Source organism: Carlito syrichta, unplaced genomic scaffold (genome assembly GCF_000164805.1).
Source record: "Carlito syrichta isolate Samal-C Ts95f unplaced genomic scaffold, Tarsius_syrichta-2.0.1 Scaffold92595, whole genome shotgun sequence".
Lineage (NCBI taxonomy): Eukaryota > Metazoa > Chordata > Mammalia > Primates > Tarsiidae > Carlito > Carlito syrichta.
Window position 1 is genome coordinate 207,289 of NW_007036691.1, and position 17,416 is coordinate 224,704.

Consider the following 17,416-nt stretch of genomic DNA (forward strand, 5'->3'; position numbering starts at 1 on the left):
AGAAGACAGGAGGGTCTATGATTTACCTGAACCAGAAATCAGTTGTTAAAGATAGGAATTCTTGGTAATATTCTCAGGATATCTAGTGAATACATATCAACTAAGTCAATCTACCTAAGCACTCGAGAGTAGGATTAAATAGTATTATCAACAGAGGTAAATTTGAGCTGGGAAATAAATCCTTTGGAACTGGAAAGAACTAGTTCTTTCATGTGGTTCAAGTAACATAAAGAATCTTGAAAGAATTCACATGAACAAGCAGGAAATGCAAGTCACCAATATATGGTGTATATATGTACATATGCAAACACACAGAGATCTCCGGGAACGGTGGCTCAGTCTGTAATCCCGCGCCTTTGGGAGGCTGAGGTGAGTGGATTGCCTGAGCCCGCGGGTAGGAGACCCGCCCGGGCAACTTGATGAGACCTCATCTCTACAATAAATCAAAAATTAGCCGGGCATGGTAGCGCGCGCCTGTAGTTCCAACTACTTGGAAGGCCGAGGCAGAAGGATCGCTGGAGCCCAGCAGGTCGAGGCTGCGGTGGCCGGGAGTGGCCACTGCACTCCAGTCTGGGCGACAGTGAGACTCTAACTCAAAAAAAAAAAAAAAAAAAAACACTAAGAGATATATGAAAAGATCTATATCAAAATGTTAAATGTGAATACACTATTAGCATACACATAGAGACAAAACCATGGTCACTATTAGAAAATAAAATAACTTTATTTTCATTACAACATACTATGCTTTTAGTTCTTTAAAAATTGATAATGAATATTTAAAACATGTACAATTTAAGAAAATGATGTAATTTTTTAAAAAATACTGTAAACTTGTCCTATACCACAGTATACCTAAAATTTGTGTTCAGATAAGTATTTAAGAGATTGTTGACCTATGAGAATTTACTTCTTAGCAGAGAACTTCTCTTAAAGCTAATAATTATTGAGGTTTCACAAGGTGCCAGGCATGCTTCACATATGTGACCTTATCTCATCTTTTAAAAACCCTGTAACATAAGGCTTATGATCACTCCATTTTGAGAGAAAGCTGAGGGTCTGAGGTGAAGTGTGACATTTAGGAGGAGAGAAACCAGATCAGGGACCAAGGAACCTTTCTCTAAAGCTTCACTTTCAATCCCTTCATTAAACATAGAGACAAAGCCTTGCTTCACGCTGAATATCTCTGGAGGAACAACATACTATGCTTTTAGTTTAGGAGTTGGTATTTGGTATATGATTGTCAGGATGTCTATAATTTGCTTTAAAACATTTCAGCACATGTAGTATATTACTGTGTGTGTGTGTGTGTGTGTGTGTGTGTGTGTGTGTGTGTGTGTGTGTGTGTTGGTTCAAGTTATACACTAAGTAGAGTAAGTTGCCCTGATGCAGGTTTCACACTCCAGGGGCCGTCTATGAGCCTTTTAATCAGCAACCTCCCTCTCCAGAAACTGCAGTTCAACGTCAAAGGCTTCCTAGTTAGCACAAGGAATGTTAAAACTGAATTTTCACTGGTGACATTAGTGTTGTTAACTAACATAATGGATATTAGAAATAAGCCGTCATTAATTCTATGAATGGGAGTTAAGATACAAGGATTAGCTCAAAATTCCAAAGACGTCATCCTTGCACCATCAGAGTGTAAGTCTCTATCCAGCAAACCCTACACCCTCCAACTTTAGGGATGGTACCCGCAGTTTGTGCCTAAATGGTCCTAGGGTCAATCACTGACTCAGACAATTCCAGCTACCTGGCACAATTTGAAAAACAGCTGAATCCTGCCTTTGGAATATCATGTGTTCTGCTTTTCATGACCGGTTCATGCAAACCATGGTCAGAGCACCCAAAAGAACAAAGACTTACAGACCAGGCAAACAATTGTGTGCTTACGAGTAAATAAGCAATTAATAAATGCCTATCTATGTTGCAGAAATTTTTCTGGTCATGAGGTTTCAGGGTTGCAGCCGACTCTCACCAACCTCTAACTATCATCAATCCCCACTATGTACCAAAAAGAACTTGACAGCTGTGCAAACAACTTGGCATACAAAAGGGTTTAGGTATGTGTGGCAGGCAGCTTATGACATGGCTCCCGTGACCCCTGCCTCCTGGTATTTATGCCCTTGTGCAACCTCCTTCCTTTAAGTGTGGGCTGTGACTTGCTTCTAACAAAAATAATACAGAAAAATAAAAGGATGTCACTGTAGCAATTAGGTTACAAAAAACTGATATTTCGCCGTGCTAGAATCTCTTGCCCTCTCACTCACTCACTGCCATGTTAAGAGAGAGACTCCCGGGGCGAGGAACCAAGGGAGGTCAGTGATTCCTACCAACAACCGTGTGAGTTTGGAAATTAATCTTCTCCATCGAGGCTTCAGCTGAGTTTGCAGCCCCAACCAACATGTGATTACAACCTTGTGGGACCCTGAAGCAGATTCAACTAAGCTGTGCTGGACTCCTCATCTACAGAGAAAGATAAGTATGTGTTGGTGTAAGCTGCAAAGTAATGGGGTAATTTGATACACAGTACTAAATAACTAATACAGTTGGCAAAAGTGATGCAACCAAACAGTAGCAAGGTTTTTCAAATGCCCTTTTGGACTACATATGTAGAATCTCCACTCTTTTCTTCAGTTTCCAGAGGATTATCTTCCACTACTAAAATGGATTTTTGTAAGGCTAAAGTAACAAGCACACGCTAAGGAAGCAGCATGTTCAGATCGCTTTAGCGGTGACACGTCTAGGCCAGACCTTCTTCAAAGCTATGTTCAAACTGTTTTACTTGCCCACATTGTTTCAGTGACAAATATTTCACACACTGTTGAATTCAATCTTTCTCCGCTTCAGCCTCCCGATCAACACAATAAGAATAATGATGGAAATAATAACGAGGCTTTGCCAGGAGAGTGGCTGAAATAACAAATTGTTTTATCACACATTGAAAATGTATTTCACAAACTTAAAAAAAAAAAAAACTCACCTCTATGCGATTGCATAATGAGCACTCTGCATTCCCACAGCATTTGTAGTACTCTCTAAGCACTCAGAAAAACTGGGCTAAAAAAAGAACACTTGCATAACAGAACTGTTATCACCCATATCATCTCCTGAGCCTCCCCAGAAAAGGAGACTGTGGAATTTGTAAGCAACTATGTGGGAGTTCACCAAAAAGCTCTTTTGATGTGGGTTTGGAATTTTTTTGTTGTTGTTGCTTTTGATTTAGAGGGGAGAGCTGGCAATTGTTTTGCTTCATTCTGGAGGGGTGGAAGCCAAGACCCCAAAAGTCAGCTGTGCCCAGTGTAGTATATGGCATGCTTTCTCAACGGGGGCAATACCAAAGAGGCAAAGATTTGTTCTTGGGAGCAAAAAATCTTACACATGTATAAATCAAAGACATAATGCAGTACATAAACAGAAAGTCAGTATATCTATGGCATTAAAATTTCATGGTGAGGGGAGCAACTGGGGGGAAATTGTCTAAAATTTTCCCTTAGGGGATGATAATGAAAAAAAGGTTGAGAAACACTGAACTAAGGGAAGCCTTCCCAGAACTTGTGAGCACTTGCAGAACCAAGTCTGCCCAGGAGCACATTGTAGGTGATTTCTGTTTCCTTCTCTTTGCATTCCTGAAGTCTGAAGTTATGACCTGACTCTGGCCTGAGTTCCTCCCAACTCTGCTTCACACAGTGCTTGGGCCAGTCCCCAAGACTGCAGAAACGTATATGAAGTCTTTCATGTGTCCCAGACTTCCACCAACTCCTTCTTTCCTCCAGATCTTTCTCTACTTCCTTGATCTGTTTTTTGAATGTACTTGCTTACCTCAAGGCATGTTAAAATAGGCATTTGGCTTTCAAGCACTTGTCCTCAGCATGCTTTTTGGCAATTCCAACATAACTTCTGTTAGTCATCATGGATCAAAACCGTCCACCAGAACATGAATTCAAGACAGAGACTATGGTAGAGTCAAGAGGTAGGTGAATATCTCTCAGACGGAGGAACACACCGTGTGGCATGCTCATTAGAGTGTAGTATATACAGCATCCACTCTTCTGTACACACTTGAGAAAAAAACACAGTGAATGTACAGGCCATTGCTGCCAAGCACATAGATAGACAGCTGTCTCAAAAGAAGTGGCCTAATCGCGCCACTTCTGTTAGACATAGTACTATAAGTATAGCCAGCGCAATTAGGCAAGAGAAATAAGGCATTCAAATAGAAAAAAAAAGTAAAACTGTCTCTGCTTGCTGATGACCTGATCTCAAATGTATAAAACCCTAAAGACTACCAAAAAACTGGTAAAACCAATAAGCAGATTCAATAAAGTTGCAGGACACAAAAGCAACATTCAAAAATCAGTAGCGTGTCTATACACTAATAACAAAAAAAAACAAAAGAAATCAAGAAAACAATTCCATTTACAGTAGCTTAAAAAAATACTTAAGCCAGGCTCGGTGGCTCAACCTATAATCCCGCGCCTTTGGGAGGCTGAGGTGAATGGATTGCCTGAGCCCGCGGGTTCGAGACCCGCCTGGGCAGCGAGACCTCATCTCTACAATAAATCAAAAAATCAGCCAGGTGTGGTAGCGTGTGCCTGTAATTCCGGCTCCTCGGAAGGCTGAGGCGGAAGGATCGCCGGAGCCCAGCAGGTCGAGGCTGCGGTGGCCGGGAGCGGCCACTGCACTCCAGTCTGGGTGACCGAGTGAGACTCCAACTCAAAAAAAAAAAATGCTTAAGAATAACTTAAGGCAGAAAAAGATCTCTATACTGAAAAGTTTAAAACATCGATAAAGCTGAAGACACAAATCAATGGAAAGATATCCCATGTTCATGGTTTGGGTGAATTGACAGTGTGCTAAAATGTCCATAATATCAAAGCAATCTACAGATTCAATACAATCTCTATCAAAACTCCAATGTCATTTTTCACAGAAATAGAAAATAAAAATCATAAATTTCACATGGAACCACAGTAGACCTTCAATAGACAAAGCAATCTTGAGTAAAAAAGAATAAAGCTGGAAGTATCATACTACCTGATTTCAAAATACATTACAAAGCTATAGAAATCAAAACAGCACGGTACTGGCATAAAAACAGACCAGTAGAACATAAATGGAAAGCCCAGATATTAACCTAGGCACTTACAGTCAATCGATTTTCAGCAAAGGCTTCAAGAACACACAATGAGAAATAACAGACTCTTCAGATAGTGGTGCTGGGAAAACTGAATAACTACAAAGAATAATGATATTGGACCCCTATCTCACACCATATATAGAACCTACTCAAACTGAATTAAAATCATAAACATAACACCTGAAACTGGAAAAAAAAAAAAAACTAGAAGAAAACAGAGGGGAAAATATCCATAACATTAGTCTGGGCAATAATTTTTTGGAATCTGACAGACTTACAAGATTGCATCAAACTCAAAACACTTATGCACAGCAATGGAAACAATTAACAAAGTAAAGAGATACCCTGGGATTGGAAGACAAGATTTACAATCCATATATCTAATAAGGGGTTAATACCCAAAACATATAAGGAACTCAAAACAACTCAACCACAATAAATAAATAAATAATAACTGGGTTTAAAAGTTGGCAAGGGATCTAAATAGCTATTTCTTAAGAGAAAACATACAAACAGCCAATGGGCATATGAAAAACTGCTCAACAAATCATTGGGAAAATGCAAATTAAAATCACGAGATATCTTCTATTTGTTAAAGTGGCTATTATAAAACACAATGAAAGAGAAGTGTTGGTGAGGCTGAGGAGAAAAGGGAGCCCTGTACACTGCTGGTGGGAATGTAAATTAGTAAGCCACGATAGGAAACAGTACGGAGGTTCCTCAAAAACTAAAAATAGAACTATCATATGATCCAGCAATCCCACCGCTAGGTATATAACCAAGAGATTTGAAATCAACATGTTGGAAAGATATCCGCACTCTTATGTTTATTGCAGCAGTATTCACAATAGCCAAGGATAAGAATTCGATCTAAGTGGCCAAGGACAGATGAATGGATAAGGAAAATGAGGGTGCTTATACACCGTGGAATACAATTCCGCCTTTAAAAAGAAGGAAATTCTGTCATCTGTGACAACATGGATGAACCTGGAGGACATTATACTAAGTGAAATAAGCCAGGCACAGAAAGACAAATACTACACTATCTCATTTACATGGCAGAATCTAAAAAATCAAACTCATATAAGTAGAGGCTAGAATGGTAGTTACCAAAGGCTGGGTGAGCAAAGAGGGTATGGGAAAGATGTTGGTCAACGCGTACAAACCTTCAGCTAGACAGGAGGAAGAAGTTTTAGAGTTCTGTTGTTGGCTGTAGTTAATAATCATGTATTATAAATTCAAAATTTCTAATAGTAACTTTCAAATGTCCTCACTGCAAAAGAAGATAAGTATGTGAGGTGAGGAATATTTAATAAGTTGATTTAATTGTCCCACATTGTATACATATACCAAAACATCACACCATGCCCCTAAATATATATAATTATTATTATTATTTTTTTTTTTTTTTTTTTGAGTTGGAGTCTCATTCGGTCACCCAGACTGGAGTGCAGCGGCCGCTCCCGGCCACCGCAGCCTCGCCTGCTAGGCTCCGGCAATCCTTCCGCCTCAGCCTTCCGAGTAGCCGGAATTACAGGCATGTGCTACCACGCCCGGCTGATTTTTTGATTTATTGTAGAGATGAGGTCTCGCTGCCCAGGCGGGTCTCGAACCCGCGGGCTCACGCAATCCACTCACCTCAGCCTCCCAAAGGCACGGGATTACAGGCTGAGCCACTGAGCCCAGCTTACAATTATAATTTAACAATTAAAAATAAAAATAAATTTTAAAAAACCAAAAAGCTTTTAAGCAGTTTCTCAAAAAAAATTAAACTTATAATTACCATGTAATCCAAAAGGCAAACGGCAGAAGCAACTCAAGTATCCACCAATGGATAATGAGACAAACAAAATGTTATATAGATGGAATATTTTATATACATATATGTATAAAATATCAGGGTGCCCAAAAAAAGTATACACATTTTAAGAGATGTTATCTAGGTATTACTTTTAGTTTGCCATAATCAAAAGTATCTAGACACTGATGGTAACCACTTTGAGCACCTCTTGTAGTTGCAGAAGTCAAACATGATTTGTATTCATCTTTTGTTATCAGTATATATTATTAAAAATTTCATAGTTTTTCCTTTCTTAAAATGTGTATGCACTTTTGGCACCCTCTGTGTAATATATATATATATATTATATATATTATATAATATATATATATATATACACCCTCTGTGTATAACATGTATATATATGTATATATATACATATATACACACAAATATGTATATTATATATATAGAATATTATACAGCTTTAAAAATGAAGGAAATCCTGACACATGCTACAACATGAATGAACACATGCTCAGTGAAATAAAACCAGTCACAAAAGATAAATATTGTATGATTCCACTTATATGACATACCTAAATCAGTCAAATTTATAGAGACAACAAGGAGAATGGTGGTTTCCAGGAGCAAGGAGGTGAGTGGTATGGGGAGTTGGTCAGTGTTTAACGAGCTCCTGTTTGAAAAGAGCATCTAAGTTCTGAAGACAGATGGTGGTGATGGTGGCCCAACAATGAGGGCACTTAATGCCACTGAACTGTATTAGAAACGGCTAAAATGGTAAGTTTTATGCTATGTTTATTTTGCCCCAATATAAAACAAACTTTTAATATAGAGATATTTTCAAAGCAAAAACACAATAAATCCATCGGTACATGGAAAAGCAGGAAAAAAGGACACATCATTATGGTAGAAATACAGAGACTTGGCAGTTAAACATAGCTTTGACTTGCATGGCATTTGGAAAACAGGCCGGCTGTAGCCAGGGGACTGAGGCTGGACTCTGAGCAGAAGAGTGCATTCGTTAGCCATGAATGTGGGCCATGTTCCTCACAGACCCCTTCAAGGAACACTTCTCTGCCCCATTCTAAGCTCCTTGCTGTTGCATCCTCCATCCTGACTGCGCACACCACATCACCCCACTCAGGTCACATCAAGCACACACATCTCACCCCACACACGTGGCTTAAGTGCAGAGATCATGAACATGGCACTGTGGTAGAGTGGCCAAGAGCACTCTGGAGTCAGTCAAGCTTGGGTTCAAATCCCAGGTACACCACTTACTAATTCTGTGACCATGAGAAAACCGCTTTGCCACTTGGGACCTCAGAGACACTATGCGTAAAATGGGAGTAGCAATTCCTATCTAACTGCATCATTCAGAAAAGCAGATAAGGTGATGCATGCCAAGTGCAGTGCTTGGCATCCATAAAGCTCTTGTAAGCACTAGCTGTTATTTTAATTTCCTTCTCAGCACTGATCATAGTGTTGGCACTGAACACCAAGCAGGGCTCGATAAATTGTCAGCATCAGCAGATGTTTATTCATTGTTCGTCATGCTTTTTGCCCTGAGCTACATGTCCCAGAAGTAGGGCTGCTTTGGGCATAGTCTCCATCTCGTGACTCATGTCTCATTCTTACATGCGTCTCCAGCATCCCACCCAATGCTTGGCACCTAGTCGACACCCAAAGAGTGTTGGTGGAGTTCAACTCCTAAGTTTAAAATCTAGTTGTCTGGACTATATGTGTTCACATGAGTTTGAAGATTTTTTTTAAAAAAAGCATAAACACATAGCATGTTAAAGAAGCGTATGGGCTGGGTGCAGTGGCTCAGCCTGTCATCCCAGTACTTTGGCAGGCCGAAGCAAGAGGACTGCCTGAGCCAGCAGGTTCGGAACCAGCCTGGGCAACTTGGTGAGACCTCATTTCTACAATAAATCATAAAAACTAACTGGGCGTGGTGGCGTGCGTCTGAAGATCCAGCTACTTGGAAGGCTGAGGTGGAAGGATCGCCTAAGCCCAGCAGGTTGAGGCTGCAGTGGCCATGAATGTGCCACCGCACTCCAGCCTAGGTGACAAAAGTGAGATTCCATCTCAAAAAAAAAAAAAAGAAGTATGTGACTAAAGGTTTTCTTAATTCTTAAAAACAAAGAGAATACATTTTGTATAATTTGGCCTGTGTTCTTCAATTTACTGAAAGCCTTCAAATACAGTTTCACATATATCTGTGGGAATGCATTAAAATCCCCACTCTGTGGACAAATAAACTAAGGATCAGAGGGGCTAGGTGACTTGTTGGTCACAAAGGTGACGAGAGAGAGCTCGCAGGCTGTCAGCTCAGAATTGCTCCAATTCCAAGGACACACCTGCAGACTTGACACCAAAGGGAAATCTCCATGCTCTTGGCCAAAGACTTCCATTCTGAGAGGAAAGCAAGTCTGACGGGTATGTGAACAGGCAGCATTCTGTCAGAAAGGTCCCAGAGTGCAAGTTGCCTCAGGGTGATGACGGTAGGAGAAAAAAGCCCTAAGCCCCAGACGCACAGAAACACGTCACCTCAGCTTGGGGCCCACATCTAGAGCCAGCTTTTAATTTACAAAAACAGAGAAATAAAGTTTATTATTATCCCGCATAGCGTTGCCTGTATTGTCAACTACTGGGGAGGCTCAGGCAGGAGGATCACTTGAACCCAAGAGTTGGAGGCTGCAGTGAGGTATGACTGCACCACTGCACTCCAGCCTGAGCGACAGAGTGAGATCCTATCTCTAAAAAAAAAAATAATTTTTAAAAATAGAAATCAGATCCCACTTTACCACTGCTAAACAGACACAGGGATAAAATCCTAATGTGAAAATAGAGTTACTTAAAGCACTCTCACAGTGACTTCCACAGGAACCATTTATGCAGGCTCAGCTGTGAAGGTTTATCAGGAAGTCAGACTGATACCTGAAAAGATTACCACTTGGATAAAAGGTAAAAGATACTTAAGCATAAACAGCTCCTAAAATTGAAAAGCTAATTAAACTTGGCCTCTTCAAAAAGAAAAAGTAAAGTCAGAAAAGGCAACAGCTAGCAGGAAAAATTTAATCTTACTTCTGAGCATAATAAATAAGTGAGAATAAAAAGGAATCACTTGGATTCATCACTTTAAAAAGTTAGTCACCTAATTATGTCCATATAATATGCATCAGAAGCCAACTGTGAACCTCACCATGCATTCTATTTTCTTTCTACTCATTTTCCCATAAAAGTACTAACATATTGGGGGAATCAGGATTAAGATGAATAATAAAACCCCCTCTCTGTCATCAAGGAACACAGGTCCACATGGACTGTGGACCCTGCCAGAAACCTTTAGGAGTATTTATCCCCTCCCAATGCCCCTTTCTCTGAGAAGCGACCCCTAACCCTGAGCCACACAGTTGTGGCAAGGGATAAGCCATATTTGTGCAACCTGACCAACACACTCCTGGTGGTGCTTCACCCATGGAAGGCCCACAGGAGTCCCTTCCAGGGAATTTAGAAAGAAAACAAATCTGGATCTCCATCTTTCACCATATAAGAAAATGAACTCAAGATGGATTAAAGATCTTAATGTCAGATCTGAAACAGAAGACTCCTAGAAGAAAACTTGTAAAAACTTTTCTGGCCATCAGCCTAGGCAAAGAATTTATGGCAAAGACTCCAAAAGTAAATGCAACCAAAACAAAAATAAATGAGTGGGATTTGGTTAAACTAAAATGATTCTATGCACAGCAAAATAAATAATCACCAGAGTAAATAGGCAACCTACAGAATGGGAGAAATATTCACAAACAATGAATCCAACAAAAGACTAATATTCATATCTACAAAGAACACAAATCTTCAAGAAAAAAATAACCCCATGAAAAATAAGTGAGACAATGGCATGGAAAGATCTCTCTCAAAAGAGGACTTTCAAATGGCCAACAAACACATGAAAAAATGCTGTTCAACATCACTCATCATCAGGAAAATGCAAATTAAAACCACAATGAGATACCACCTTACACCAGTCAGAATGGCCATTATTAAAATATCAGAAAACAACAGATGCTGGCAAGGATGCAGTGAGAGGACGCTTATACACTGTTGGTGGGAGTATAAATTAGTAAAATTTCTATGGAAGTTGGCATGGAGATTTCTCAAAGAACTAAAAGTAGATCCACTGTTCAATCTAGCAGTTCCAATACCGGGTATCTACCCAAGGGAATGGGCATCGTTATACAAAGAAGACACCTGCACTCACAGGTTTATAGCAGCACAACTGACAATTGCAAAGATGTGGTATCAACCTAAATGCCCATCAACTGATCAGTGGATAAATAAAATGTGGTGTGTGTGTGTGTGTGTGTGTGTGTGTGTGTGTGTGTGTGTGTGTGTACACTTAGCACAGTGCCTAGCACAAAGCAGGTGCTCAATCTATATCTGTACAAGGAAGAAAGGTGAGGAAGAATTTCCCACATATTGGGTATACACTTATCTTTTCTCATTAATAAAATGGGAATTAAAATGTTCACTTTATGCATCTCATAGAATCAGAAGGTATACAACCACTGTGAGATTAAAAGTCAACCATTCATAGGTTCAGATTGATTGACAGGTGAAATGCAGACCCACCTGAGTTAACTGAACAACTTTTATCCGAAGCAGCTGACAGCAAACTATAGCCCACAGGCCAGATCCAGTCCACCACCTGTTTTTATATGGCCCACAGATAAGAAAGATTCTTATAAATGAGCATTTGCAGTCAATTTAATGACAGCAAACACTAACTCCAATTCAGCTAAATGTTATCCCTCCTCCCAAAAAAAGAATCTCATTTTTCTAACTAATAAACCTGTATTACAAAAATTATACTCATCATTACTATTATTTTTGTAATACAGGGTTTAAAGGATGCACAAGAAGTCAACCCAGTCAGGGACATAGTAATGAAATTATTTTCTCATCTGCCCCATTATTTTTAGAATCAATTTTGTAGAACATGAGGTTTTTTACAAACGCATATATTGCAATTGTGCAGAAAAACGTGCAATAATGTCTAAGGGAGTAAAGATGATATCAGACCTTCTGCAAGTTCTACTACCCTCTTCAAGTTGGACAGTCTGGACGTGTGTCAGGAACCACCTCAACTAGGCCAAGAACACATCAATCTCCACAGTATGCCTATGGAGTACAGAAGAGTACTGAATATTCATTCATCACCCTCAGCTTCCCAAACGCCTGCTGGTTCAGGTTCATTCTTAAACATAGACTTGGAAAAATAAAAATAAGGGTCCATTACGCAGAAATCTCTGGGAGTCATAACAACAGTTCTTTAGACTAGTCATTAATTCTATCCCACAAAACAAAGTGAGGCAACACATACATGAGTCTGGAGTAAATTCTGGAAATAAGTATGTATAAGTATCACCCCAATAAATAACAGCAATAATAATAAAACGCTTTTCACCCACTGCTCTATGCTCAGCATTGCGATAAGCATAGAGAAATGAGTAAGAAATGAGCTTTGTCCTAAAGAAGTTTCTTAAAAATAAGGCTATGAGGGTAAGAAAAGAGGATATACAGATGTCATATGTAATACCACAAAAACATTAAGAATCAAAGAGGTCTTCTTAAAACAGGGTACACAGGACCTCAGAACTCCATCATGGCCTCTGAATCACCTTCATGGAGGCCTAAATTCCTTCAAGTGGAGAGTTTGAAAAATACGAGAATGGATACTTGGAGTCTCTGCAGTTTCCTCACCCACAATATCAGGAAAACAATAACAGCTACTTCAAAAGTTGGTGAGGATTAAGTGAGATAATAAATAAAAATTCTTGTAACTATCAGTAGCACATAGTAAGCCTTCAATAAATATTAGCTATTATTATCTTTGTACTAAATACTTGCCATTAGACTGTATATACTACAAACATAATTATTAATTCTGATTATTTCTCTTAATTAGACTATAAGTATGCTCCAAATTTTCACATAACTCTTTAATGGCACATTTTTTATTTCATGGGCCGTAAGTGGCACTTTAGTTTTACTTTGATTTGGATTTATGTAATAATTATTGAGGGTAATTATTTTTGCATATATTTGTTTATTAACCATATTTTTTCTCATTATGTCTGCTCATAAGGCTTATTCAATAACCCTACTGGAACTCCTATGGTTTCTTAACATTAAGGTTGTTCCAAGCAGAAACAAGCTTACCTTCTGGGCACCCCGTCTTAAGAACGTGCTGGCAAACGTTTCTAGAATGCAGTTGAGAAATCCAGCTCCTGTGATCGAAATCCTGCCCCTTTGAATGAACTCTGTCCTGTGGAGGAGGGGGGAGGACACATACATCTTTGATGTCATTCTACACTTGGATATGTAAAGTATAGACATTTCCAGCAGCATAATTACCTCTTACAATCAACACAAAATAATATCCATAAAAATTCAATAACTATTATAAAAATACTTTTATTGAAAGTAGATTTATAATTTATATATTATAAACAAGTCTCATTAAACTTAAAGAATATTCATTTTATGCTGCAAAATGTCTTTTTAACATTGAGTCTGAGGTTAATTATTAACTGTATGACTTGGGATAAATTATTTAGACTCTCTGTCTCAATCTTCTCACGTGTAAAATGGGAATGATCATAGTATCTTCCTTTCCCAACTATGGTGGCAAGTGAATGAGTTCATACATATGACAGGACTATAAAGAGATCTGACATCTTAAGTGTTTACTAAATGTCAGCCGCTATTGCTAAAGAGAGACAGACCAACTAAGATAAGACTGGAAAGCTGGAAACCTAGAATGACTTATTTAATCCCTGATAGGAGAGGGGAATAAGAGAGAACAGTAGAGCTGCCATCTCTACCAACTTTCTTTGACAAAGTTGTATCAATATTAATTATCTCCATTTCATAAAACAGAGATATAGATTACACTTGGGAATGATATAAGTAAGATGGCCGCACAAGAAGCCCCAGGCCCTCGCTCTACCACAGAGACAATGACTTTGTGAGAACTCCAGAAATTCGTTGAGAGGGGGCAGCTCCTCGGGCAAGTGTAAAGCCACAAAGCGCCACATCAAAGCAGATAAGAAAGTTGGCTGTTTTTATCCATGACGGTCCCCTCCCACACAGCACAGCATAGCACGATGGGGGTGGGGGGAAGAAGACATCTCCAACTCCTGGCTTCTCCCTTAGGAGGGGTAGAGAAGAGCTAAAGGTACATCCAACATTCTGGCTTTATGAGAGGCTGCCAAGAGCATGACTCGGAGCACTGAAAGAGTGGCAATATACTCCCAAAAGCAAGCATGGCCGCTCGTTACAGCACTAGAGAGTCTACGGTACCTCAGACACCAGGGGTAACAAGAGATTATGGGCTCTTGAGAACAGGAGTAGACCTCTTTTATTATTATTATTATTATTTCGATGGCTTAGGACGTACAGATGAATTTTGGTTACATGGATGCCTTGATTAGTGGCAAAGAAGTCTGGACTTTAAGAGTACCCTCCACCCCCACCTGTGCCCACTGCACCCAGTAGGTGATTTTTCATCCCTACCCGCCCCCCCACCTTCCCCTTTTTAAGACTTCAATGTCCATTACGCCATTCTATATGCCTCTGCAGTTCCTTAGTTTGGCTGCCACTTATAAGTGAGAACATGTGGCATCTGGTCAAGTAGAACTCTTTAACTGGAAATTACACACACAAACCCAGAGAAGACGCATCCTCAGAAAAGCTTCAAGAAACCTCCAAAGTCTCTAGCTGGGCTTATTGGTAACGGCCTTTCCCTGTACAAAGCCAGTTCACAAAGACTGGGAAAAGTAACTGTTTTCAAATGCTCAAATCTCAACAACAACAAAAAAATCACAAGCATTAAAAAAAAAAAAAAAAAAAAAGGAAACATGTTCACAACAAAAAACAAAATAAATCTCTAGAAACCACTCCTAAAAGACACAGAGACCTATGGATTACCTGACAAAGAATTTGAAATAACTATCTTTAAAATGTTCAGTGAGCTAAAAGAGAATACAGACAGACAAAATGAAATCAAGAGAATGATGCATGAACAAAATTAGACTATCAACAAACAGAAACTATAAAAAAGAGAACCAAACATAAATTCAGGAGTTGAAGAATACAATAACTGAATTGAAAAAAATTCACCAGAAGTCTCTACAAAAACACAAAAGAAAAAAATTAGCCAGGCATAGTGGCACATGCCTGTAATCCTAGCTACTTGGAAGGCTAAGGTGAGAGAATCCCCTTAGCCCAGGAGTTTGAGGTTACAGTGAGCAATGATCGTACCACTGCACTCCAGCCTGGGTGACAAAGTGAGACCCTAGTTCTTAAAAAAAAAAATGAATCAGTGGACCCAAAGGGAAAAAGAAAATTTAAGCGAAGAGAGCCTAAGAACTTATTTGACATCATCAAACAGATCAATATACACAATATAGAAGTCACAAACGGAGAAGAGAACAAGAAGAGGGCAAAGCAACTATTTGAAGATATAACAGCTAAAATTTTGAGGGAAAAAATGAGCACACAAACTCAAGAAGCTCAATAAACTTGAACTAGGATGATTTCAAAGACTCATATCAAGACACATTATAGCAACTACTGAATACTGAATAAATAAATATAATAAATAAATAATATAAATTAATTAATTAATGAATAAAAATACTGAAAAGAAAAAAAAACTACAAATCAAGAATACTATAGGTGCAAAAACCATCCTTCAAAAATGAAAGAAAAATTAAGACTTTCCAAGATAAGCAAAAGCTGAGGAAGTTCATCACCACTAGAGATCTGGATTACACTTATTTGGCTTATTCGTCCATTTGATCGACACACTGACTGCATGGCTACCCTATGCTAAGCACCATCCTAGGTGCTAGAGGCCCACAGAGAAGGAGGTGGTCTTTGTTCTCCAGGATCTCACAGACCAGTGGTAGAGACAAATGGACAAGTGGGAGAGTGGCGGCAGATGGAGGTGAAGCACACCACCAGGGGAAAATCACAAGAATCCAGGCAAGGAGGCATGAAGGAGCAGAGAATGTCTGAGGAGCCACAAGGTACTTGAAAACACCCAGCACATGGCAAGGGGCTTGATAAATTCTTCCCACAGGAATGACTGCGTGTTATGACTGAGATGTTAGGAGATGAGGCTAACAGAGTAAGTGGAGACCAGACTGGTCTCAGGCTGAGGAGTTCCGATTTCATTCTGAAGGTAACAGGGACTGGAAGACACCAAGTATCAAACACTGATTAACAGTTCCATGTGCACCACTGGCGAAAAGGCTGTTGCCGCTTCTTGAAACTTATAGACAATCTCCTATCCCCTATTTTCGGCACAGTGCTTTCAATGAGCTTTCAGTGAGTTCAATGAGCATTTGTTAAATAAATGAATTAATTTAACTGCAACTTAAAATATTCTACAAAAAATATGTTCCCAGCATTCTTATATCTTTGTAGCAAGGAGATGGGAGTTAAGTCGCCTCTGTGCATAGATGTGTAAGTGTGCATGCATGTGTATGTGAGCACATGCACGGAAACAAAAAAAAATTTGTTTTGAGAAGATACTGGATCCAACAAACTGTGATTTTTGTCAAAAGGGTTATTAAAACCTTTAATTAGACCTTCTCTCTAATAGCAGTATCCTTCGCATTTAGATCATGCACACAAAAGGAAGCCTTCTGAACCCCTTTTTCCCCCCCTCCATCCCTTTTTCTTCTGCCTCCTTTATACACACACACACGCACGCACGCACGCACGCACGCAGTTATCCATCCAATATGACATAAATACCTTCCATCTAAGCAGTTTTCACCTCTTAGATTTAAGCCTATTTAAAATGATTTGCTCATGTAAAACTATATCCTGGTGACACTAATCTTCCCCATCTTTATTTGGATTAGTCAAAGTAGAATTTTACAGTGATTTTAATATTTAAAAATGAAAAGTTGAACAGTCTCATACTCTTGGGAGTGATGCACTCTCAAGCCCTCAGTCCTCAAGGCAAATGTAGGTGAGGGATTAATAAAAGTCTCTCTTACACCACATTCTAACCAATATTTCTTTCACCACTTTTGGGAGTCGTCAGAAAAGCACTCTTAGGGTTTGTCCACATATCAGAGAATAACAAGGCAGTAAAGCGAGGTCATGCCCTTGCTGTCAACAAGATGAGAGCTGATCCTATTATATTTTAAGACTGCCAGAGAAGAAAATGCCATACTCTTTCTCAATAACTCATTGACAAAACACATCAGACATTTTCTTCTTACTGCACATAGCTAACCTAAATCCCTCAAGCTAGGATTAGTCTCCATTTAAGTTCTTCCTGTGCAAAACACAGCTGTTTACACAATAATATATGGTTTAATTTCAGCTGTGTTAGAAAAAGAAAAGGAAACATGGGTGGATGGAAGAACAGGTGAATGTACAGACCT

The 17,416-nt window shown here is 39.3% G+C and overlaps 1 protein-coding gene across 3 annotated transcripts in view; it reads right to left on the minus strand.

The window, feature by feature from the left end:
- Nucleotides 1–17,416, minus strand: part of PRELID2 (PRELI domain containing 2) — a 122,302-nt gene that overhangs the window by 83,943 nt on the left and 20,943 nt on the right. For all 3 annotated transcript variants that reach the window (XM_021713225.1, XM_021713217.1, XM_021713222.1), the window contains exon 4: nt 13,170–13,275. In XM_021713225.1, coding sequence (XP_021568900.1) covers nt 13,170–13,275 — 106 coding nt within the window. The remainder of the gene's footprint in view (nt 1–13,169; nt 13,276–17,416) is intronic.